The following is a 26,251-nucleotide window of genomic DNA, read 5'->3' on the forward strand; positions in this document are numbered from 1 at the left end:
GAGGCATGGCAGTCCAGCTAACTGTGGTCCAGACCAGTGCCTTTGAAGCTAATGCTCCATCATCACTTTATTTTGTTCTTTTTTATATATAAAAAAGGAGTCCTTTTAAATGTTCCCACTTTCTCAGCTTATGAAGAGCCTGTTTATCAGCAGGTATGCAGGAAGTTGACTGGGGATGCAGTCCCCCCCAAGCTAACTGGCCTCCCCTGCCTTGAGGGGAGACATGCAAATTATGCACAAGTCAATTTGTTTTATTTAGTTAGTTTTCAAAATCGTCATCTCCTAATCACATGGAAGGGGTTTTCTTTAATTTCCTACAGTCATAGTCATGGTTTTCGATCCCAGAATGCAGTGAGTGGGAAGCAACTGTGTCAGGACAAGTGTGAAGAAGCACAGAATTTGTCACCAGGCCCTCTAAAGGTACCCCTGCCCGTACGGGCCAGTCGTGTCCGACTCTAGGGTTGTGCGCTCATCTCACTTAAGAGGCTGGGAGCCAGCGCTGTCCGCAGACACTTCCGGGTCACGTGGCCAGCGTGACGAAGCTGCTCTGGCAAGCCAGCACCAGTGAAGCACACGGAAATGCCGTTTACCTTCCCGCTATAAAGCGGTACCTATTTATCTACTTGCACTTAGGGGTGCTTTCGAACTGCTAGGTGGGCAGGAGCTGGGACCGAAAGACGGGAGCTCACCCCGCCGCGGGGATTCGAACCACCGACCATACGATCGGCAAGTCCTAGGCACTGAGGTTTTACCCACAGCGCCACCTGCCTCCCTCCAGGCCCTCTACCCAGTGGCAAAAGCAATTGTTGGCCAAGAAACTATCTCCGGGAGACACTTAACACTGTGGTACCTCGGGTTACAGTCACTTCAGGTTACAGAAATAGTACCTCGGGTTAAGAACTTTCTTTCAGGATAAGAACAGAAATTTGTAGAGAATTATCTCTACAAATAAATCTAGATCTACTTAAATTATTTCATCTCATTTGCTATGGCTGGGCATCGCTAAGTGCACTGCAATATTAGCATCAAGCACACAACTCTGAACACCAGGGACCATCTAGGAAGGAAGAATCATTACATTCAACAGATATAAAGTGGTACCTCAGGTTACATATGCTTCAGGTTACAGACTCCGCTAACCCAGAAACAGTACCTCAGGTTAAGAACTTTGCTTCAGGATGAAAACAGAAATTGTGCTCTGGCGGCACGGCAGCAGGAGGAGGCCCCATTAGCTAAAGTGGTGCTTCAGGTTAAGAACAGTTTCAGGTTAAGTACGGACCTCCAGAGCGAATTAAGTACTTAACCCAAGGTACCACTGTAAAAGACACTGTAAAAGAATGACCATGCTTTTCAGCTGTTTCCTGAAGAAAAGAGAACTACTTCATCCTACAGCTGATTTAAAGTGTTTGCATCTAAGGCTGTAGTTTTCACCCTGCTTTTAAGTGTCACTGTACTATTACTCCAAAGCAGAGAAACATATTTCTTTTTTTACATTTATATACCACCTTTATCTTCCAAGGATCTAAAGGTGGTGTACATGGTTCTCCTTCTACTTGGTGTACGAAACTAGTTTACTCATGTCCCTAATGCATGATATGACTAAATACATTCTTTATGAAGGCAGCAACATAGCATGTCATGGCAAAACCACAACTAAGATATTTCTTCATTTTTTTAAAATAAATGTGGGTAGAATAATATTGTACTTATGAGGAAAATAATCATAATTTGCAAGTTAGGTGCTGCCCTCTTTTGCCAACTCATAGGAAAAACACTGTAAGTATGACTGAACCCTTAATGTCACAAGAATGACAACTAAAAAAACCCTGCCATACGCAGTGAAGTTAGTAGAAATGTTTAATATATGCACACTCCTGTTTCATTCCTGAGGCAAAGAAACAATGTTTCATAAAATCACGAGGGTTCAAAGTAAAACACACTGATCCAAATAATCTAATTTAAAGAGGGGGAAATACATAAGAAGTCCATTGGCAGGAGAGCCAGTAGCCATTGTGTGGAAGTGGGACTCAGCTGATTTTCATGCAGAACCCCCCTCCCCGCAGTACCAACATTGGGTTGCTATCCATTTTGGGCTGGTCGTTCTACTTCTAAGTTTCCACCTCCACTCTTATCTTTTCTGAATTATATCCATGGCAGCATTGAACTATCCAATATTCTAAAAGCAAAAAACCTCTTGACCCACTGCTGCTTTTATCAGCACTCATGCTCCAATATATTGGGGGACCCTCTGGAACAGCACAGGATATTGTGCAAAGGGCTGCAGCGGGTGCAAGGGCAGAATTGGTGGGGGTCTGGGAGATACAAATTTAAGTGCTTTCTGCTACTGGAACCATCAATGGATAAAAACCACTGTGATTAACAACTGTAATTAACCTCACTGGTCCCTGAGCAAGCTGTGAGGCACTTGCTTCACACTATAATGGAATCTTGTGTCATGATCGTAGGGCCCATCATGCAACATTTAGTGACAAACAGATGTATTTTTAGAAGTACATTCATCTCAACAGACAGGAAACATTTAGGTATTTATTTGTGTGTTGTTTTTTTAAAAAAGGTTGTGTTAAACCAAAATCAGTTACTTCAATTCATGAACTAAAATTCAGAAAGGAAATTCTTGGATTTTTTTTGCTTATATTTAGCATAACATTGTTTGCAACAGTCTAGCAATATTGTAGAATATGTCTTTTGCTCCGACTGAAACAAAGAACCACCAGGGTACAGAACTTCCCACACACAATCAGGAAATGAGTTATCAGCAGAATCTGGGCAGTAACAAATGACAAAAGTGATGCTTTCCAGAATAAAGCCATCTATCGGTTTTACTTTTATTTAAAGCCAAGTAGACAAAAACATAGTGCACACTGAAATACTATAAAAATAAATCAGAGTTTATTGTCTCTTACAGACCATGTTCCATGATTCCTCATTAAGTATCACTATCAAAAGGCAGCATAGAAGAAAATCTCAAACTCTACTGAACTCTTCAGCATCAGTTTCATTTTCACTCCCAATAACTTTCATTAACTGAAAATAAGTCTCCAAAGAGTCTTTATGTCATTTCATCAATAATGCTACACATGTTTGCATCTTTATCCAAAACCTGATCCTTCTTGAGGTTAGAGCTTGCTCTCTGCTGGTCATTCTGTCCAATGCAACTGAGACTGTCTTCATGGTCCAAAGGTTCAGTTTTTATCCTCATCCCTCCATCTGAGTGAGGCAAGTCATCTGGCAGAGAGGCCAAGCAGTTCTGGATCATTTCAACAACTCGTTCTAAATGCTTCTGGAACCTCTCTGCAGTTTCCAAACGTTGACGTTTCTGAACTTCCATCATGACTCTCAATGTCTCTCTGGCTTGGTGGGGTCGATATTCATTTATAAGATGATGCACATGAACAAAAAGCAGTTTTAAGTCTTCCAGTTTCTCCTCTCGTTTTATGCTGCCTGGACTCCTTATCAATATATCCAAAAGGTCCAAGAAGTTGATCAGGATAGACATGTTGAGTTTCCTCAGTTCTTTCTTATGGTCAAACTGCATGGGATGTAATCGCTCAATGCCTTGGCTTTCCAATGGTCGAATAATTAGTTCATCACACTGAAACTGGTTTCCAAACATCATGTAGCTATCTTTAATTGGTGGTGGTGGCTTCGGGGTGATACCTTTACGGATATTTTCATCTGTATATTCTTTAATATATTGCATTGGAGGTGCAGGGAGGGCACTCACTTGCTGAGGTTCACCCATTGTGGAAGATCAAATCACTAAAATAATAAACAATTATTTAGAATGTTAGTTTTAGAGCAAAAAACACACAAAAAACTACCATATTTTAATACCAGTAACTAGAGAGAATGGTTTGTGTAATTTTACCTTTTAGGCCTGTTGTGGGAGAAAAATTACTAAGAAAAATATTTACTAGCTACTTCAGGCTTCCTCAACCTCGGCCCTCCAGATGTTTTGAGACTACAATTCCCATCATCCATGGCCACTGGTTCTGCTAGCTAGGGATCATGGGAGTTGTAGGCCAAAAACATCTGGAGGGCCGAGGTTGAGGAAGCCTGAGCTACTTAGTTGGGCTCCTTTGAATGTTTCACAACAAACATTACTGAGAATTTAAAATAAAATGAAATATTGACAGAAATGGTAATTTGTACTACATTTAACAAGGCAGAGGCAGCAACTATTCAACAATATTTCAGAAACAGAACTTCTTTCAGAAAGCACCTTAAATTACATGGACACCACAGCTTGCATTACATAAATCCATGTATTTTGCAACTGTGTTGTGAATTTAGAGTGCAATCTTATATACATACTTACTCAGAAGTATTATTATTATTTATTTAGTAAATTTATTAGTCACTTTTTCTTGCCAAAGACAACTCAAAACAAAAGCCCACATAGCTACATTAAAACAACACAAAAATACATTAAAATATTACATTAAAAATACATTATAGCTGCAGCCCATGCTAAGAGGCCACAGACAGAAGCCAAAGGCTTCTTTAAAGAGGAAAGTTTTTGCTTGGTGCCTAAAGATATATGGGACTTAATGGGATTTACTCCCAAAGTAAATGTTTAAATAGCATGGTTTCCAATTCACGGATCATGGAGCAACACATGGTCACCTTGCTTACTTTTCCTGATCCAAAACAATTCCTCCCAGTAACAAACGCTACTATACTGCCCTTCATCCAAGTAATAAAAAGCAGTTTACGGTATAAAAACAAATCTTGGCTGTGAGTTCTGGAAGAGCTGTTCCCTTCCTTCCTGGCCTGAGAGGGTAGAGCCTGGTCTGACTGCACCTACAAAAGCTAAGGTTTCTGAACAGACCATTGTGTTGGGCTAATTTTTATGGGCTTTGGTCAATATAATTTTTTTGCACATTTAAATCTTTCATGAGTTAATGCAGAAATTGTTCACTTTGGTTGTAGTCTTTTTGATATGTTTTAATTTATTTACAGCTACTTCCGCTACATTTGCAATTATGTACACCAGGCATCCCCAAACGCGGCCCACCAGCTGTTTTGGGACTACAACTCCCATCATCCCTAGCTAACAGGGCCAGTGGTCAGGGATGATGGAAATTGTAGACCCAGAACAGGACTGAGTTTGGGGATGCCTGATGTACACCTTTCCCCGCTGTAAGCCGCCTTGAGCATGGTTTAACCATGGAAAGGCAGCATACAAATAAAATGACAAAAATATGTAACATCGTAACAATCATCAGAATCACACACAAAAAAAATTTGAACGCCCATAGATTGTTTAATTAGCCAAAGGCCTGGAAGGAGAGGAATGTTTTCGCCTGGCGCCTAAAGATAACTCGACTCGACTTCTGTGGACTGTAAGGATTTAATGTATTTTTAATATAATGTATTTTTTTTAATGTAATATGGGCGGCTGAGTTGACCTTAGTGCGTTTTCAGTGTCGTGAAAGGGAAAAAAAAGTCTCTTCTGAAGATCCCTTCCAGCTCAAGTAGCAGTTTAGATTCTCACCCTGTGGCGAAGCGAACCAGGTGGGCGAACATTTTTAGAGGGAGGGGCAGACAAGAGCTTTTGAAACGGAGGGCAAATGGCGGTTCAAAATCAAAATGAACCCCTCCCCCCCGCAACACCCCCCCCCACTTTAGGAGCCCTAGCCCTACCTGGTTCTTCAGGCACAAATCGGCAAAACTCACCTGGTCTGCCTTCGCAGCTGCCGCCTCCGTTCCTGCTTCGCTTCTCTCCGCTCCTTCCCTCCCCGCAACTACCGGCACAGAGCCACTTCCGGCATCCTGCCTCCCTATTGGCTTACGCGTCGGGACGACAGGCAGGGGAAAAGGCAGTGGGTGGGGGGGACGGAGGGCGGGAGCAACAGCCATAGACTTAACCGCGGGCGGAGTGAAAGAGTTGCTTTCTGATTGGCAGCTCTTGATATCCAACGAGGTTTCGTCATCCTCTTTGCCATAGATATTAGAACGTGGAGCCTCCTAGACTGGCCATTCTTCCACTCACTTACTTTGTGATTCTGGTCTCATCATTGAAGGGGCGAGATCGCAATAGGAGCTCAGAGGAGACCATGCAAAAAATGTGATTCACCAGCATTTGTCCCACAGCTGAGATTAGATGGCGCTGCGCGTTTTTCCCTGCAGCACAAAAACCAAAGGCAGCATTCGTCTTCTGTAGGAAACTTCTTACATTGCTGATGCTGCTGCTTCTGCAATTTCTTACTTTCCCGTCACTGTAAGATCCCAGTGCGGGCTACATCAATTTAAAATACTATATTAAAACAATTAAAAACAAATTACGATCTCATGAATAGAATGCCTTCTAATATATGCTTTTGGGGGTAAAAAAATAAAGGTGGTCCTGAAATATAAGTGCTCTGTGTGCGTGCCAGCACAAAATGGCTGCCTTTGGCAAAAGGAGGGGAAAAGGCAATACAGTACAGAGTATTTGTGAGCACTTACACAAAAATACCCTGGCAATTGTCAAAGCTCAGGGCGTGTCTTCAACACAAGCTACAGAAATGTGTTGGGAGGGAATTCCACAATTTAGAAACTGCCGCAGAGAATGCTCTCTGCCATGCCCACCAAAAGGGCTCCCTCTGCTGATCATAAGACCAGAGTGGGTCTGTGGGCTTTCACATATCTGGGGCCTATGCGCTATCGGGTTTCCACTGGACCACACTGGTTTTGCATAATACTGTAGTCCTTGGAACAAAACAGAACAGGAGTAGGGAAAGGGAAACGTCTCCAGCCTAATAAGAAGCTCAAGCAGCCCAAGGGCAGAGCCAAATACGTCCCAGGGGCCAGGTGGACAGGCTCCATAGGGCCACATCGGGGCCCATGGTCTGGAATATTCTCTTTCTAACACAATGCAAAGGAGCTTGGAATTTGCATACATCATGTATAAATCAACAGTGTAATAAAAGCAGAGTCATGTCTCAGGATGTACAGCACCAGGAGAATATCTGCAGCCAAATGTTTACAAGTGAAGAATTAATTCTGGTAGGTGATATCGTCTTATGTTAATATAAGATACAGCACTTAAATTACATTTGTATTTGTGTTATGCCTCTCTTAGGCAGTAGGGAGCAGCAATGATACTGTCCTGAAAGGAATACAAACACTGTCTTTATTATTTTAGTTTATTACAGTGGTACTTAAGGTTAAGTACTTAATTCGTTCCGGAGGTCCATACTTAACCTGAAACTGTTCTTAACCTGAAGCACCACTTTAGCTAATGGGGCCTGCTGCTGCTGCGCTGCTGGAGCACGATTTCTATTCTTATCCTGAAGTAAAGAGCTCAGAAGTAAAGAGCATTGAATTCAATTGAAGTTATTCCTAGGAAATTTTGTATAGTATTATAGCCCTAATTACAAATCTCCCATGTCATGTAATTTTTAAATTTAATTGTTTATTCATTGCAGTGCATATATATATATATATTATATATATATATATATATATATATATATATATATAACATCTAAAAACAGACACATATTCTCGCAGGTGATTTCACAGTTGCCAGGAACAGTATCTTTCAGTTATCAAATGTCTGATGAACAGAAATATTTTTAAATTCCTCCTGAAGTTAATAATGAGGGAGAGAGATGCTCATCACCAGGGCAGGCATCCTATGAATGGGGAACCACTTCCAAGAAGGCCCTGTCATGGGTCAGTGCCATAATCCAGTGATAAAATACAATATGCAATAAGGGTCCCTATATATCAAACACAATCAGCAATTAGAGATGATGATGATTTATATACAGCCATAATGGCTTCTAAGGGGTTTACAAGCAAAAATCCATACGTAATAACGATACACATGAAAACAATTCCATCAAACATTTAAAAAATGTATTTCAAATAAAAAAACACATAAACATAGGACAATTAGCAATAATGCTATGTTGTTGTTTTGTCGTTTAGTTGTGTCCGACTCTTCGTGACCCCATGGACCAGAGCACGCCAGGCACTTCTGTCTTCCACTGCCTCCTGCAGTTTGTTTGTAGCTTCGAAGACACTATCCAAGCATCTCGTCCTCTGTCATCCCCTTCTCCTTGTGCCCTCCATCTTTCCCAACATCAGGATCTTTTCCAGGGAGTCTTCTCTTCTCATGAGGTGGCCAAAGTATTGGAGCCTCAGCTTCAGGATCTGTCCTTCCAGTGAGCACTCAGGGCTGATTTCCTTAAGAATGGATAGGTTTGATCTTCTTGCAGTCCATGGGACCCTCAAGAGTCTCTTCCAGCACCATAATTCAAAAGCATCAATTCTTCGGCGATCAGCCTTCTTTATGGTCCAGCTCTCACTTCCATACATCACTACTGGGAAAACCATAGCTTTTACTATATGGACCTTTGTTGGCAAGGTGATGTCTCTACTTTTTAAGATAATGCTATAGAACTGGCTATATATCTCTGGTTTTCTAAACAATCTTATTTGGTGAGATATTGAGAAGTTAGGCCATACCTGATACAATAAATTAATAAATCTCAGATGACAGCAAGACATGCAAGTTTAAAGGGCTGTCTATGGAAACATCAGACCTATCAGTTACTTAAATAGCAGGTGTGGACTTCATCAGACCTAATGTTTGTGCTTTACGCATTCATTCCTTTATTATTATTGTGTTTATTAGGTAAATTGTAAGTGACTTTCTCTTGGCTTTTTTTTTTAATTCGGTTCCTGATTTACCTTTCCATTTTCTTTTTCTTATTCATTTTCACCTCCCTTTCTATGAGCGTATAAAATAATATAGTGTGCACTTTTCAGGTGACAGTGTATGAAAGGATGTGGTTATGGTTTTTACATCAGAAAGGAAGCTAGCTGAGCAGCACTGCCTGAATGACAGATGGAAAGATAAGCACCTACGCTGCTTTTTGCATCCACTTTTGTGAAAGACAACAGTGTCTATCACATGAATTCTCTTTCCCAGGCTTATGTGCTCTGGTATTGGGGCCGGTGCCTTTCCATCCTGGAAGGGCCCCTGTTACTTGATGAACAATGAACAACGGTGTTCTTCTTGAAGAAGAGCTTATCAAAAAGTCTCAGCAAAAGAGAAGGACGTCTCCCTCCAATTTTAAAGTACGATTCTTCGTTTTGACAAAATCAAGGCTGGCGTACTTTGAGCATCGTCTTGGGGTATGTGTGTTGTCTCCCATATCTTTTTCAGAGCATCTTATCAAAGGATAACGAAGGGGTAGGGAGAAACTGAGTGAATGAGGTAATCTGGGGCTAGCTTATGCGATAGTGGCTTTCCCAGCGATTGCCTTTGCTTTATGTTTGAACAAAATTGTCCTATGTGTAAACCATGCATTCTTATTTTATTTTAGGGTTCTGAATAAAGATACGATAGTGCTTGTTCCTTTCCAGGAGAATGTTTCAAGGCATCCACAACTGATTTAAAAAGCATTGTTTGCCTCATTGTATGTGATTGTAAGTTTATAGACGCCAAGAAGGCAGACAGCTTGATGTAGATATGAGAATGTTGATTCTCAGTGGTTTGAGGGTTCTAGAGCAGTCTTTTAACTGCAAGCTGAAATGTTTATCAGGGCCTTTTATCTTCTGTGGCTTTGAAAAAATGGAAGTGGAGCCAAGTCCTGCAGAGCCATACAGGACACCAGCCTTACTTACACACAAAACACAAACACTACCCTATCATTTAAGTATCACCCAAATCTGTTCCTTGAACACCACACAAAGTCTCATTGTCCAGACAGAACTACTGTTTCAGGGATTAGGATATCCTTGGAAAGAATTGATATGGCATGCTAAAATACCACAGCGGGACTAAGTAACAGCTAGCCTGTAGTTACAGCTTCTGCTATTGGGGGTCCCATTGGTCACCTCCCTGCCCCTGCATGGCTTTTGTCATCAGCTAAAAAGCTGCTTGCTTTCTAAGGAGTTTGCTGGTCATTGTTCCATTTTATTGAAATCTAATGGTTGTTTTCTCTCTGTGTTGTTGGAGAAGCTTAGATAAACATTGTAGGTAGATAGTTCAGACCCAATGTTCAGGCTCAGGGTGCTAAGATTTTGTTGGCATATTTGCCACAGGTGCTGGATGTTGCCTGTTATATTTCCAGCTGGAAAAAAATCTTTCCCTAGCTTTTGCAGTCCTTTTGTCTGCTCTCATCCCTCAAATGCTACAGACCACACCTAAAGAACAGTGCAGTAACGAGTTGTGTGCAGATAACATGGTAATAAAGCGAACAGGCAAGAAGAGGAACAACTACATTTCTCTTCTTTCATATGGTACTGATGATGTTGATTAGGCAACACCTACGGTCCAGGGTAGGAGAGGACAATAGGTAGGATGCTCTCATGTCATTATTAATACGTTTGTTCAGTTCTTGAGATGGCAGATCCAATATGGAGAAACTATTAAAGAGCTTACAGAGTAAGTGCCTCTTCCTACCCCAACTGCTTGCTCCAAAGGCCCATTGATACCTTTGCAACCTGTCTTTTTTATAGCAGGAAGGACAAGACTTCTAGGAAAGGTGTCCCTGGAACTGGGAGGTGAGAGCAGCATTGCTGCTTTCTTCTTTCATTGCTGTTAAAAGGGCAGCATATCTGAATTAGGACTCCCCTACACAGATTTTAGATTTAGGTTAACTATGCAGTGTAAGACTAAAACCTACTCTGTTTAGCACCACTAATTTTGATAGGACTCAGTTGATGCTAGGGATCATAGAATTGTAGAGTTGGAAGGGGCCACAGGTGTCATCTAGTCCAACCCTCTGCAATGCAGGAATCTTTTGCTCAGTGTGGGACTCAGTGGTTATGCTCAAGGATTCTGTCTGAAATGGAAACAGGAGCGGAAGTTGCCACAGCCTTCCTGTTCGTCATAGGTCAGGAATAGAAACCACACAAGAGAAGATGGGCAGTATTCACTGTTGTCATTTTTCCCCCTTTAATCTGTAAATGTTATAACTAATTGTGCTATTTTCTGCATTGCTTTTGGTGTTTCCCTTCTACTGTTTCCCTTCCCTTCTACTGAAATGTATTGAAATTATGTCAAATTTGGCCATAGCGAGATAGCGAGATAAACAATGTAGCTTTTAGCAGAAGCTTCTGTAGTGGAACAGAAACAAAGCTGATTACAACAAGGACAGGACCAGATGAAAATTGGTGCCTCCTTGCATCCTTAGTTGATGCAAGCCTGTGTGCATATAGCATAGAAAAAAGTAGGAAATGGATAAGAAAAAGTAGAATCTTCCATAGAGGACCTGAAAGGAGCACATCTCTTAAAATTATGTACATACTGTACATAGAAATTTGGATGGAGGTAGATTCCTGCCAACCTAGCAGTTCGAAAGTATGTCAAAGTGCAAGTAGATAAATAGGTACCGCTGTGGCTGGAAGGTAAACGGGGTTTCCGTGCACTGCTCTGGTTCGCCAGAAGCGGCTTAGTCATGCTGGCCACATGACCCGGAAGCTGTATGCCGGCTCCCTCGGCCAGTAAAGCAAGATGAGCGCCGCAACCCCAGAGTCGTCCGTGACTGGACCTAATGGTCAGGGGTCCTTTTACCTTTACCTAGATTCCTAGAGCCAAAACAGATGAGACATAGAAGAATATGTGATCAGGTTTTCCAATTAAGTTTAACTTAAAAGCAACCAAAAATGGGATTATGGCTGCAGAACTGGGAGGGAGAAGGGTTTTCCACCCTCAACCCTTTCTCCCATCAACACCCCCTATTAAGGTATTATCCCATAGTAGAAAACATCCAATGCTTTCTCCTTTACAGTTCTAATAGCAGCTTCAGAAGAGAGAGTGATTTATAGTTGAATCATATCTCATAGTAAATGCATTTTTAAAAAGTGTGCATAAACTTGTTTAGTTTTGAAGAAAATGCACATAGGAGGGCCCTGCTCTGGAACACGTTACTGCTCCAGTTTAGAGACTGTACAGATTTTCCTAACAGAAATATTTTTCCAGATGCTTCCCCCCCTCCAAATTACTCTTTGCTGGTAAACTGTACTAGGGTGGGGTGGGGGTGTTGAAGCACACACTGCCCCCAACATTATTTCTGCTCTTATCCAATACAGATGCCTCTCCTGGTCATAGATCTCCTGCATATTGTCTAATCTGGCCCTTAATCCCTGGTAATCTGAAACTATGTTTTGCATTTGATCTTGTTAAATATCTCATGACCTAAGACTTTATTTTAACCCAACATTTAGGCTGCAATCCTAGGCTTGCTTACCTGGGAGTAAGACACATTGAATACAGTGGGATTTACTACCCATTATCTATGAATACAAGGACACTTACCCACTTTTTAACACTAGTTTTGTGGTATAATTTAAGGCCATGGAATAAATGGGAATGACTGGCACAGTAAATGCCTTTTTAAAAAACCAACAGGCATTTTAAGTGTGTTTTTCTGATTTGATGCTCTGTCCCTGTTGTGCATCCCTTAGAATGATGGTATTAAGCTAATAAAATACATAATTAAATTAAATACATTTTAAGATACATAGCCTGATCCTGCACTTTAAAGTGCACTTCTAAACATATTTGCTAGGGAAGACCCCTTGTGCACCATTGAACTTCTTGTATGTAAACATGTTTAGGATTACACTGTTAGAATACAATTTACAAGACACTAGATGTGTTGTTGTTTTTAAGAATAAAAAAAGGCAGAATAGGGGTAATTTTCGTCAGGATTGCAGCATGCAGGTGTAGCGTTTCCAATGAAAATTCGCACTTATTTTAGTGTGGGAGAAGGATCACTAGTGCAGAGGGGTTTTTTGTTGGGATAATGGCTGGTGAGGGAAGATGCTGCAGTCCTGATGCAGATGTTCCTCCCTAATGTATGCTATTAATTAAAATAAGAAAGCAGGGTGGCTGCTGCCTTTGGATCATGGGTAGGCAAACTAAGGCCCGGGGGCCAGATCTGGCCCAATCACCTTTTAAATCCGGCCTGTGGATGGTCCTGGAATCAGCATGTTTTTACATGAGTAGAATGTGTGCTTTTATTTAAAATGCATCTCTGGGTTATTTGTGGGGCATAGGAATTTGTTCATTTTATCTTTCTTCCCAAAATATAGTCCAGCCCCCCACAAGGTCTGAGGGACAGTGGACCAGCCCCCTGCTGAAAAAGTTTGCTGACCCCTGCTTTAGATATACTGTTCTGCTTGCTGGGCTTCATGCAGACGCCTGGTTGGCCACTGTGAGAACAAGATGTTGGGCTAGATGGGACATTGGCTTGATCCAGCAAGTTAATCATATGCTCTTATGGACAGTCTTACTGTCTATTTTGACCCTTAATCTTCAAATAACCTGTAGCAAAACTCAGATTTTAATAGAGCCCAATAGCAGCCTTTGGCAAATGAAATCTTTTGCAGGCCTATTTCTCAGGTCTGCTGAAAGAGCAATACTGCTGTCTTAACACACCGCGTTTCCCAAATAAATTATCTTTTCCAGTAGTGGAACTACATGTACATTGCATGTTGTTCTGGGACAGGTATGTGATTCTGGGGCAGTGGAAGTTTTGTTTGTTATACGTGGTTCCATTCTTTGGGGGGGGGGCGTGGAGACTTTGTTTCTCTCCTACACTAAGACTGCAATTTTAAGAGGAAGACTGGCATGATGGAGGGAACTAGGGGGCTCTTAACTTGCTCTTCTTTTGACAATTTTTCCACTGCAAAATGTCCTCACCCCAGCCACCCTCAGCTGATAAGACAGCTTTTTAAAATCAAATAAGTAAACTGAAATTGTTGAAGTTGCTGACAAATTTGCAGTCCGCAAGACAGTCTTCGCTAATGGACACATTCTTGTTGTCGGTCAGACTGTTGGCAAACGCACGGTTAGGAATGTATACGTCAGTACAGTATACGTGAAATCAGACTGTTAGGGAAAAAGAGAGAGTTTTGTCTGCAGCAGCAATTTGCATGTTATAATAGGGACACGGATTACAAGACACTGGTGGATTTATGCAGGGCGGCAATCTCGAAAACACATATCTATTATGCACGCTTTACTTCATGGTAAGATGGCCCCTCATTGTGTACTGTATAATGAAATTTAGAAGACACAGATCCTTATTGTTGCTGGATTTTCTGAGGTTCATTCTTCCCCTGATGTATGTACAAACCTTTCATTAATGTTAATGGCAATTATGCACTAAACACGAGAGGAGAAAGAGCTTTCTGTTCCAGGGATGAGAATTGGAGTTTTAAAAGTCATAGCAAAGCTTGCATTTAAGAAGACCACAGTTTTGCAGTTAAGAAGAATATAGCTCTTAATTCTCCTAATAGCAACATATTTCGTCAGTTTTCCTTCTCTCTTTTTTTTTAAAAAAGCGGACTACAAAATCAGTACAATGCCATGGATGGTTTCAGTGGCTGGGAGCGAGGTTGTTAAAATATTCTGAAGTTTCTTGGTTCTCGATGGAGAGCGTTGTGGCAGAGAGCACAAAAATATGTATATTTAGAAATTTAGTCCATTGCATCCACTGTGGTTCTCCCTGCCTCTCTTTAATAGCAAGCATCTCTCCAGGCTTCAGCCACTTGGTCAGCCAGGAGTGTAAACCTTTGATGAAATCTATTGGATGTTTCATTGAAATGCTTTTACTGTGTTAGAAGTGTTTTGCCATCACAATTCTTTGAGATAGCAACAGCTGCAGTGTAAAATAGAATGTAAAACAGCATAGTATTACTGCAGAGACAATAATGAACAAAGGTAACAGTCAAGAGACACAGAACTGCACCTGAAACAGCTATTTATTGCCGATATTGAACAAAGCCACCTTACCCTGTGTCTTTTGTAGCTTTAGCTGCCGTAAGAGACTCAGAGCTGCTGTTTCTCCAGGTCTTTTTGTTCTCTCTTCCTCATAAATGCATACGACAACAAATGCAACTTCATTACATATCTTGATATTGTCCAAAGTGCATTCCACCCCGCCACTCAATGATTTGGGGCAGAGACCCTCCAAGCCTCATGGCATGTGCAACATGTTTATTTGTATTGGTTTATTGAATAACATTTCCCTAGTTTATTTAAAACATTTAAAATTCCAAAGTGGTTTACAACACATAAACACTGATATAATACAACAATCATTTCAATTCAAATAAAGACCTGGTCTCAGATATTAAGCAGAGCAAGAGGTGTCTTTAACAATATTATCTGAATAGTTATTATTTCAGTTTCTCCAAATATCAAAAGTCTTAGAGTACAATATTTTTGTACAGTGCCATTGTATATGTATGTAGGTCGTATTTGTATTTAACAATGATGAAAACCATGTGTGTGTATTATAGTCAATGCAGGAGCTTCCACAATAGGTGGACAATTCCATGCACACACAGAGAGAGTTTCTTATAGTTTCTGGAGTCTATTTTGATATATAACTCACACATTTCTGTATTTTCCTTCCTTGCACAAAACCCCTGCTGTTAGTTATGCTTCCTCATTTCTCAAAAAGCCAATTTCATTTTATTTGCTTTTCCTTGATTTTCAAAAATGGCATATAGATGTCCCCTTGCAAAGTATTGTTTTGTATATCTTTCCTTTTGTGCTGTTTCCTTCAGTGAAGTCTGTATGGACCCAGGAACAATGCATAACTTGTGCTGTTTGTCTCTTGAACCTTGATGCACATAGATCAAGAATAATTTAAAGTGCAATTGTACTTTGAAAAGTGACTATGTAAAAAGGCCTCTTGCTGTTCAAAGGGCCTTCTCCCAGTGTGCATTCTGATTCATAACTGCTGGTTTAAGTGACAATGATAATTGTTTTCTCCTTTCTGTTCTGTTAGCTCTGGAGATTGAATCGAGGAAGCAGTGGCAACGGCGCCGGGTGTGTGTCTCTCTTTGTGAGCATTACTAAAGGATTGCATTATTCATTTCCATTAGTGTATGCCTGTATGAATCCATGTTCACATTGGGTCGGAATTCTCAATGCCTGAGGCAGGTTTCCCCAGTGAAGTAGCTAGATGAGATGTGCCCTTTAATCCCTAATGCAATCTGAACACCAACCTTCCTCAAGGGGAAATGTTATTTCCCATGTTGATTGCCAGTTTGTTTCCAGGCCCATGGTGTTCATACTGGTGTTTAAAGCCCTAAATAACTTATGCTTCAGATATCTGAAATGCTGCCTCTATCCCAACCGACCCCCCTCAAGTGTTAAGATAGGCAGAGGGAGGGCACTTGTCATAGTTCCACCATCATCAGAAGTGTGCCCTACTTTACGAGGGATAATCCTCTATTTGAAGGGCCGTCAGTCCTCTGTTTGGAAGACCTCTCCGTTTGAAGGCCTGTTTGGTCCAAGTGTGGTTTAAAGATAAAGAACCTTAAGAAGGGAGAGCACAGGGGACCTTAATGTCACCCATCAACAATTAACACCTGAGAGTCAGTGACAAGCAGAACCAATTCTAGTTCTGTCCCCATCCTCCTCTCTGCTGATTTCTACAAGAGCCACCCTGTGACTAAGGAGGAGGACGATATCAGGCAGCGCCGTCCTCCAGGCTGGTTGCATTCTGCTTAATATTGGCTGAACGTTAGCATTACATAGAGATTTAGGCAAAAGCTGTTTTAATCCTCACGTGTGAAATCACCACAGGAGTATTGACTGATTTAGAATGCCATATTTTTAATAAAACATTTAATATGGTCATTTGGTGGTGTGGGCGCTAAGAGGGTTAGCATGCCCACTTTTTTTTTGCTTCACCAGAGTTAAGGTAGGCTTGAACAGACCTTGCCTACGCCTGTTAATAAAAGATGTTCACCTTAAGTATTGTTTGCAGCAGAAACCTAATTGTTGTGAGCCTCCTCAAGCTCTGTCAGACTGTTTCCCCTCTTGATTAGCCAAGGTTATTTATGCCCAAATGTGATTTATGCATTATACAGCTTCATTGTATGCAGTGCATGCTAGTAACATGCAGGTGTTGTTTTGCCTCCTTTGTTTCACTAAGCGGTATTTCACATACAGTGTGTGCATTGTGGGTTTTCAGTGCTAAAACCACTGTGTGAAAGAGACGAAAAGCCTTTGCTGCTCAGATCCTCTCCTGCTTTGCATTGTTTTTGAGGCTCTGAGAAAGGAGATAAGTATTAGATCCTAGAGTGCCCTAGCACCTGATGCCAAGACATGTTGCTCTAATCAGTTAGTCCTTAGCCTAGGGTGTGTCAAGAATGGGACCAGGGCAATATTTCCAATCACGACACCAGGTGCTGTACGGAAATCAGAACAGGGTGCCTGGAGGCAATTCACAGCTTCATGTTAATTTCACGGTCATAGCAGAATCCACAGAGACCTGCAGATTATTTCTGTCAAGACTTCTGCAGAGAGCAGCTCAGTTGCCCATGTTTCCCACTGCCAAGATGGCTGCAGCACAAAATAATTGATGCCATTTAAGCAAGTGCATTGTTCAAAATAAAAAAGCAAATCTCCATATAATCAGAAAATAACACTGACTGTGAAGGTTGCTATCTGGATTTGCAAAATGCTGGTCTGTTCCCTCCTTGTGTCCAAAAGGTCTTGCTGCTTCTCTGTATTGGGTGCAATGGTTCAGTCCACATTACTGGCAAATACAGCCAGTGTGTCTTCAAGGAACACTGGGCAGCTGATCATTGTAGTTGATTTCAACATTGTAGGAGTGTAGGTGATTGCTACATTGTAGGAGTGCTACTGAGATTGCTTCCCCTGGAAATGCGAAATACCAGTAATATGTGCAGATTTTGTTCAATTTTGTTCAATAAAATAGTATCTATTTCTTAAGCGTTGAAATTAGAACTTGAAATTGGAGGGATATTGTTCTTCAAAATCGATATTAATTACAGCCCCTTCCTAATTTTCCTGAATGCATTATGCTGCTGAATGCCAGTACTGAACCTCACAATGGGAGGGAAATGAGAATAGTAAGTGACAAAATGGAGATGTGGACTAAAAATTGGTACTAAAATTTGTAACATAGATTAGTTTTTTCCTTGATTTTTTCCAATGTGCTTTTCAGATATGAAGGAATAACCAAGACTTGGTCCTGTAATGTTAGCAGTAGAACAGGCACTGTCTACTTCATAACATAACCCTTTAGAAAAATTACAGACACAAACTGAATCCTGTGTTGTTGTTTTTATCTCTCTTTTTTTGTAGAAAAAAAGAATTCTAAAGGGCTCAATTGAACTATCAAAGATTAAGTGTGTAGAAATTGTGAAAAGTGATATAACAATTCCATGTCACTATAAATACCCTTTCCAGGTAAGTGAAAGTTTGTGACTCTGGGCCAGCTGTCCTATTAGGCAGAGTGATGAAGCCACATCAGGCATGAAAGGGTAGCAAGTATTTAGATATTTAATTCATTTTTGGTTCCAGAGAGAAGCAAAAGAGGTGGAGTTTTCTATTTTAGATGACAAATAACTTTGCTTGCCTTAAAGTGCCTTTCACTTTGACTTTGCCTGGGGTAGGGTGGGGGGCGATTGGCTAAGCCTCAAGAAGCAAGGTGTCTTCTTGGACCAGCCCTATCAGTTCCATAACCTAAGCTGGGCTAAATCAATCAGTTTGACAAGTACCAGAGTCAGAGAGACTTTTCTGTAGCTAACAGTGCCCAGACTGTGGAGCTTCTTCCCTGAGGGGATATGTTAAGCCTCAATTTTTCACTTTTAAACGTATCTGGAAAATGTTTACTTTCCTATTTCTTAACTGCACAAGAACGAATTTGGGTATCTGGAGGGAAATTCAGCATTAGGAAAAACTCAGCTGGCTTTCCTTTTCTAAAAGACAATTCCTAACCCTTTCTGCAGCAGTTAGCTTTGGAGCTACATGCAGATTAGAGTAACATGGGTGATTTATTTGAGTCATGCAACTGGAGATAATTTGGCAAATAATTGAATTATTTATTTCTGCGTCAGATATATATATAGATAGATGTTAGATGATAGATAGATAGATAGATAGATAGATAATAGATAGATTAGATAGATATAGATAGATAGATGATAGATAGATAGATAGATAGATAGATAGATGATAGATAGATAGATAGATAGATAGATAGATAGAAATCCATGCCATATTTTCGCTTTTAAGTACTTTTAAGTACATGTCAGAAGTAGGTTATTTTCCTATTGGCCTGGAATTTATTCTATGCACCTTTTTTTCATGTGGTAGATTTTTCATGACAACTATCTGCTGTACGTCTTTGCTCCCAGCCAAGCGAGCTGTCAGAAATGGGTGCTGGCTCTGAAAGAAGGTAACTGATCACAGTGTAACCTCTCAGGTTAATAAATATTCCAAGAGCAGGATCAAAACTATTGTTGTAGCATAAACTTTAATGACTCAGAGCCCACTTCAACCACTTTCACATATGCTGCCAATACTGCATGTCTACTATTGAGTTCCTTTTGAGTGCAATCGTCCTGTTGAGTTCCATGGGATTTACTCCCCAGTAAAGTATGAGCACAACTGCCTCCTGAAATGCTTATAAGCCTCTCTCCTGCTATCAGCATACATATATAAAAGACAGAAATGCTGCTACTAAAACCTTTGTATAATATTTTTTTGATTGATTGATTGATTGATGGGCATGCAGGAAGGCAATTTCTGCTTCAGCTTGTATGCTGTCTTTGTGTCACTTTTGAGCTGAACTGTGAGTTGCTGGCACTCTGGACTGAACCATTTCAGACTGCAAATGAGGGGTCATATCTTTTTGTTTGTCCCCCAGTGTGGGCAAAAGCACCGAAGCTTCCTTCACATAGTAAATACGTAAACACAACAGCAATAATGTTTTAGCATTCCCCCATATGCTAGGGACTATCACTGAAATGGTATAAAAATACCTATAGTAAATAATTTTCTGTCCATGCTAGGGACTTTTGACATAGGGAAACTTATTATTATTCTTTTTTAAATGCAACAACCAAGATCCCCACATTGGTAATTTAAAATAGTGCAGTCTGGAATCTGTTGCTTCACTCCATGTAAGATAGGTAAAGGTAAAGGTACCCCTGCCCGTACGGGCCAGTCTTGACAGACTCTGGGGTTGTGCGCCCATCTCACTCAAGAGGCCGGGGGCCAGCGCTGTCCGGAGACACTTCCGGGTCACGTGGCCAGCGTGACGAAGCTGCTCTGGCGAGCCAGAGCTGCACACGGAAACGCCGTTTACCTTCCCACTAGAAAGCGGTACCTATTTATCTACTTGCACTTAAGGATGCTTTCGAACTGCTAGGTGGGCAGGAGCTGGGACCGAAAGACGGGAGCTCACCCCGCCGCAGGGATTCGAACCGCCGACCTTTTGATCGGCAAGCCCTAGGCACTGATGCTTTTACCCACAGCGCCACCCACGTCCCCCATGTAAGATAGCTGTTACATATTCAGTAATCCAGCTGTATTTCTTTTGGAAATTTGGCCTAGCCAAAGAAGAGAAATTATTGTGTCTCTGCTGGCTGGCCACTTCTAATTGTAGCCCACAATGATGGGATGGACCAGATGTGCCCCTCTGCATGTGGAATGTAATTTTCAGCTACACTGAGCCTTCTGTCACACCTTCTCCTTCCCACTCACTGGCAGTTTATATGGGAGGTATTTTTCATCAGAACGCCATGTAACGATAAAGATTGTTAGCCATTGTCAAGATGGATAGGCTGGGGAAATTTGACACAATCTTAATTTTTCCATCCGACTTTTTCCAGAAACTAGGAACAACAACAATTTGGTGGCAAAGTTTCACCCAAATTTCTGGATAGATGGGAGATGGAGATGCTGTGCTCAGGGAGAAAAACTGGCAACAGGCTGTGTGGAGTATGTTCCAGCCAATACTGGTATGTAATTCATTCCAAGTGTCCTCATCCCTTCTGAATCAGTACTGAATTGATGATTTACCCTGATGTATGATGCTTTAATTTAGATGAGATATCAAGCAAGCACCTGGTCACCTTTGACAGTTGATATCCCATGCCATGTTTAGTGCTCCCTTGTGTTTAATTAAGTCTTCGCTCACACACATAAAGCTTATTGCAAGCTGTCTGTGTTCTGTGGTTTGACTCACTCACTCGAGTCATCTGTTTATGCTATTGTTTGAACCCCTGGCATAGATTTACTGGTTGTCCTTGGCACTAGAGGTCCACAGCCTCAGTGTTGCCCATCTGCAAAATGGCTACATGTTATATGGAATGTCTTCTAAATCCTTTGTTCTTTAATATTTAGTTGCATGGTTGTATGCTCCGTATAGTATGCAGCTGGCTTTGGCTGCTTGAGTTCTCTGCTCTACTTGCAGTTTTATTTATTGCTTTGACACAAGGGTGGGGTTTTCCCCCTTCATTTTGATGGCTTTAGAACCTCATGCCCTGGGGCCAAATGCAGCCCTTACACCTATTTGTCTGGCCCTCAGGACATCCCCCGAGGCCACTCCACTCACTGGCTCTGCACTACACCCTCCTTTAGCCTGGCTGGAATGACTTCTTGAACTGTGATATCTCTCGTTTGCATGGATGGAAAGATGGGTAGGAGTGTGTAGAAACCTCTGACGTGTGTGGCTGCTGGAGTGCAGCCTCTTGTACAAAAGGAAGAGTCATAGAACTCTAGATTTGGAAGGGACCACAAAGGTCATCTAGTCCAACCCCCTGCAATGCAGGAATGTTTTACCCAATGTGGGGCTTGAACCCACGACCCTGAGATTAAGATACTGATTTGCCCTGCCCACTTTTCCCTCTGGCCCTTCTGGAGGGTTGCCCATGAGGAAAAGCAACCCTTGGGCTGAAAAAAACATTCCCCTCCCTTGTGTTAGACAGATCAGTGATTACCCTGATATTAACCAGCCTCAGGGTATTTGTAAGCATGTGGAATATCCATGTCTCTGAAATATACAGAGTATTTTCCATGGGGATTACTCCACCCTCTCTTTGCTGGATCCACTGTACATCAGAGCTCCTGCTCCTTTACCGCTAAATTCCCTGCTGCATAAAGCTCTGCCTAGTTACTGCTGGGCTGGCCAGTGAGAAGCAACAAGCTCCATCCCTTGGCGTTGATACCGAGTGGGACCTGGTGGAGCCAAGAAGTGAGGCCAGGAAGGCTTAACACTTCTTGGGCTTACTTGTTATCCGAGGGCCTTCTGGCGGTTCCCTCATTGCAAGGTGAGGTTACAGGGGACCAGGCAGAGGGCCTTCTCAGTAGTGGTGCCCGCCCTGTAGAACGCCCTCCCTCCCATCAGATGTCAAGGAAATAAACAACTATCTGGCTTTTAGAAGACATCTGAAAGCAACCCTGTTTAGGGAAGTTTTAAATGTTTGATGTTTTATCGTGTTTTTAATATTCTGTTGGGAGCTGTCCAGAATGGCTGGGGAAACCCAGCCAGATGGGCTGGGTATAAATAATTGCTGTTCTTGTTGTTATTTATTATTATTATCAATGTTCACCCAGCTGCAATAGTTTTACCTTTCAGGTGTTGGCAACCTTGCTAAGTGGGCAATGTGCTTCATACAGCAATGCTCATGTTTAACGTAGCTTCATAACGGCACTGTATAAATGTGTGACTGCCATTGTGGGGAATGGAAACTCGGTCCAAAAGTGGGGAGAATAGTGAATGCCATTAAAATTTATAGTTTTGGGAGTGGTTAATATGAACCTCAGAGACAGAACTTGCAGGTCTGCTTTGGGCCGGTTCAAATGAAGGTTTGCTATAATATGATTGTAAGAAAGTACTACTTCAGGTCTGCTTGCCTGAAGCCTCTGGCCGTGTGGTTAATTAACCATTCTTCCCCATGCCCATGCCCAGTCTCTGAGCCACTGCAAAGTGTGGTGAGAGTTGCTTCATTGCAGGAACAGAAACTGCAGAGCAACCAACTCTCCGTGTGAAAACAGAGCCCCCCTGTGGCTGTTTGAATTTGCCCAGATTTGTAGGATTATGATAGTTCTTTCTACTTTCAGAGGAGGTTTGAAAAAGGGCAACCACCCCCTGTGAGGAAAGGTTGCAGTGTTTGGGACTGTTTCGCTTAGAGAGAAGGCGAGTAAAAGGCGGCAGGATGGAAGTTTATAAAATTGTACATGGTACAGAGAAAGTGGGTAGATCGAAGTTTTTCATCCTCTCTCATAACACTAGGAATGGACATTCAAAGAAGTTGAATGTTAAAAGATTCAGAACAGATAAAAGAAACCACTGCTTCACACATTGCTTAGCTAAACTATGGAGCTTTCTCCCACAGGAGGCAGGGATGGCCACCAACTTGGATGGCATTTAAAGAGGGTTAAATTCATGGAGAACAAGGTTATTGGCAGCTACTAGCCGCTTTGGCTATGTTCTGCCTCCACAGTCAGAGGCATTATACCTCTGAATACCAGTTTCTGGGAACGGCAGGTGAGTAGAGTGCTGTTGGGCACCCCACAGGCATCTGGTTGGTCACTGTAAGAGCAGGATGTTGGACAAGATGGGCCTCTGGCCTGATCCAGCAGGCTTGTCTTTTGTTCTTTATGCTTTGTTCTAAACATGAATCATATTGTTGGTAAGCTTTTCTTTTTCTTTTTCTAGTCTCCAAGAAACCTCTTCCCCCAACTCCAGAGGATAACTGGGTGAGCGTAAAGAAATGGCACAGGCATAGTGATGAAGTGCGACGTTGTTAAAATTCAAATACGTTCAGATATTTCTATAATATTTGCATGTATCCAAAGGCCGGCTCCCTCGGCTAATAAAGCGAGATGAGCGCTGCAACCCCAGAGTCGGCGACGACTGGACCTAATGGTCAGGGGTCCCTTTACCCTTTACCTTTAAAGGAGCACCTATCTAGCTATCTATCTATCATCTATCTATCTATCTATCTATCTATCTATCTATCATCTATCTATCTATCATCTATCTATCTATCTATCATCTATCTATCAGTACTTTTCCATCTATAAGACGCCCCCATGTATAAGGAACCCCCCCCCCTATTTTTGGGGACTCGGTTTTAAGAAAATAATGGAAATGGCCCAAAGTTGTTGAGCTTCTCCCCCCACGCAGCTGTGGACATCCTTAGATGGTTTACCGCTTGCTTCAGCATCAAGAAAAGTTGCACTCCCGCCAACCGGCTGGCTGGCTGGCAGGTGCGCTGCTTCTCTCCACCCCCACCCCACCCCCATGTATTGGACAACCCCATTTTTTTGCTCAATTTTTTAGTCAAAAAACCTTGTCTAATACACGGGGAAATATGGTATGCTCTTGTCTCGTAATCATTTTTAAATAGTAATTTTGGTTGTGTCTTTGGGAAAATATAGTAAGGGTCCTGAATTGGGTATACATCTTCTTTTCATCTATAGCTTTGAAGTGCAGTATTTCATAGTTTGGGATTTAAGTACTGTATGCAGTTCTTTCAAATCTAAAAATCATGCATACGTGCAGAAGACTGTTGTGTGTCTCCAGTGCATGTATGATGTAACGTGAGTCGCAGGCATTTTAATATTATTTTCATATGCTTAATCTGGGCAATCTTTCCATCCTAAAATGGGAATGGAAAGATTGTGAGTATTGACTGGGTTCACACATGAAGTCCAACTTTGGTTCAGCTGTCTCCAAACTAACCACCAGCTGTAACCAAGGTTTGCCCTGCAGTTTACAGCTTGTGCTTTGCCTGAGAGAACTAAATCGTGAGTCTTATGTCAGTGTAACGCAGCAGCAAAACGACAGGGGAGGAGTGAAGTGGCACAGTCTTATCTTCTAGAGCCCACACATGCAAGTGAGCTCACACATTTAAGTGTGACATGCAAGCTAGAACACTGGGTAAACATACAGATGTATTTCTTGTAGTTAATTTTGCATATTTAATATGGCTCATTCGAGGGTTTTTTTGTTATTTCTGTACAGAGATTATTTGCAGAGTCCAAGGAATCTCCAGTAATAGCCATTTATGACTACAGTGCACAGAATCCTCAGGAGCTGGAATTACGGTGCAACGAAGAATACCATGTTATTGATAACTCTGAGGTCCACTGGTGGTTGGTTCAGGATAGAAATGGGTAAGTAGGCCATTTGCTTGGAGTTTCTCTTCTATTTTTAATTGCAGACACAGAATTAATAGCCACACAGCTTTCTCAGACTGTACTGCTTCCTGCTCAGAATGATGGTTACTGGACTCCATCTATAAATATAGTTTGGAAGCTTATCCTCTGTTACCAGTAATAGCCCTTTCTAAAGGAGAGTTTAAAAGGCATAGTGCTATTATAAACCTTTTAAATTCATGTATGCTTTGGGTGGAAGATGCCTGGGTTTCTAGTGTACTAATATTAGAGCATTCTGTTTTTAACAGGCATGAAGGATATGTACCAAGCAGCTACGTGGTAGAAAAATCACCAGAAAATCTGCAAATATATGAGTAAGATTGTTTTTCTTCTTTAGCTACAACATTGGCTTGGATCCCAGCTAGCCACAAATAGAAGAGTTTGTTCCATTTGCAGAGGGAACTGGGATCTAGCATAGTAGAAGGCACCCTGGGGTACAGGGACAAGGCTGGACTTTTCAACAATCTCTTCTTTCCCTGCACTGTGTTCAGCCTCCAGAGGTTCCCCAAAGCCCCTAAAGCATATTTTTAAGGGTACAGGGTACAGGTGAAAATACATGAAAGGCTACTGACTTCTTTCTGCTGATGTGAGTGTCTTGCTGCTGATGGGACACTCCTGCTGGCAAACGCTTAAATAGATCTAAGGCTAAGCGATTATTACTACCAAGGGGGTGAGAATTCAGTTGAGTAGATTTTTTAAAAAAACCTTCCAAATGAAGGTGTAAATTTGTTTCAGTTTTGGGAGGGTTAAACTGATAGACAGGATTGTGGAACTAGTGAAGGGGGTATTATCTGTTCAAGGGGCAGAAAGCTATTTCAAGGAATATTTAGTCTGCTGAATTGTGGAGAGTAACTCTCCTTTTCCTTTACCAGACGTGGCCATAGCCATGCAGTTTTTGCATGCGCTGAACATTCAGAATCTGCTTAATTTGTAATGATAAATGAATTCTGATTTCCTTAGTATGTTCTTCACAAATTAACATGGATGATAGTTCATGTGCCATTTTAATGTGCAGCATAAAAACAAGAAAGTAACCCAAATAACTCCAAAGCCAAGGAGTTTACAGCTAAAGCTGTACAGCCTAACCTCATATCCTGGGACTTTTTTATCATTGCAGGTGGTACAACAAGAGTATCAGCAGAAGCAAGGCAGAAGCCCTTCTCAAGGAAGAGGTAAAGTGAATTCCATATGGTGATGGTCTTTTATTTTTCGTTTATATATATATATTTATGATTTGGTTACTTTGAACATGTTGCAAAAGAGACATATTGGGGAAAT

General features: G+C 41.5%; 2 protein-coding genes across 3 annotated transcripts in view; one reads left to right on the forward strand and one right to left on the reverse strand.

Annotated features, from left to right (window-relative positions):
* Positions 1 to 2,888: 2,888 nt before the first annotated feature.
* On the reverse strand, positions 2,889 to 5,832 carry MED7 (mediator complex subunit 7). Of its 2 annotated transcripts, none has more exons than XM_083726235.1 (2): positions 5,701 to 5,832; positions 2,889 to 3,780 (listed from the first exon to the last, which is right to left on the reverse strand). In XM_083726235.1, exon 2 carries the CDS (start codon positions 3,761 to 3,763, stop codon positions 3,071 to 3,073), a length of 693 nt encoding a protein of 230 aa, XP_083582361.1. In that variant the 5' UTR covers positions 3,764 to 3,780; positions 5,701 to 5,832; the 3' UTR covers positions 2,889 to 3,070. The 2 variants fall into 2 exon arrangements, with proteins under 2 accessions (XP_083582361.1, XP_083582362.1); XM_083726236.1 differs by having other exon boundaries at positions 5,668 to 5,779.
* Positions 5,833 to 8,885: 3,053 nt separating this feature from the next.
* The window catches only part of ITK (IL2 inducible T cell kinase), a 30,959-nt gene continuing 13,593 nt past the window's right edge, over positions 8,886 to 26,251 (forward strand). The window contains exons 1-8 of the mRNA XM_083726216.1: positions 8,886 to 9,153; positions 18,104 to 18,208; positions 19,118 to 19,199; positions 20,638 to 20,766; positions 23,469 to 23,509; positions 24,780 to 24,931; positions 25,222 to 25,287; positions 26,091 to 26,145. Of these exons, the coding sequence (XP_083582342.1) occupies positions 9,016 to 9,153; positions 18,104 to 18,208; positions 19,118 to 19,199; positions 20,638 to 20,766; positions 23,469 to 23,509; positions 24,780 to 24,931; positions 25,222 to 25,287; positions 26,091 to 26,145 (768 nt within the window). The 5' untranslated portion in view covers positions 8,886 to 9,015. The remainder of the gene's footprint in view (positions 9,154 to 18,103; positions 18,209 to 19,117; positions 19,200 to 20,637; positions 20,767 to 23,468; positions 23,510 to 24,779; positions 24,932 to 25,221; positions 25,288 to 26,090; positions 26,146 to 26,251) is intronic.

Source organism: Podarcis gaigeae, assembly GCF_964106915.1.
Source record: "Podarcis gaigeae genome assembly, chromosome: 2".
NCBI lineage: Eukaryota > Metazoa > Chordata > Lepidosauria > Squamata > Lacertidae > Podarcis > Podarcis gaigeae.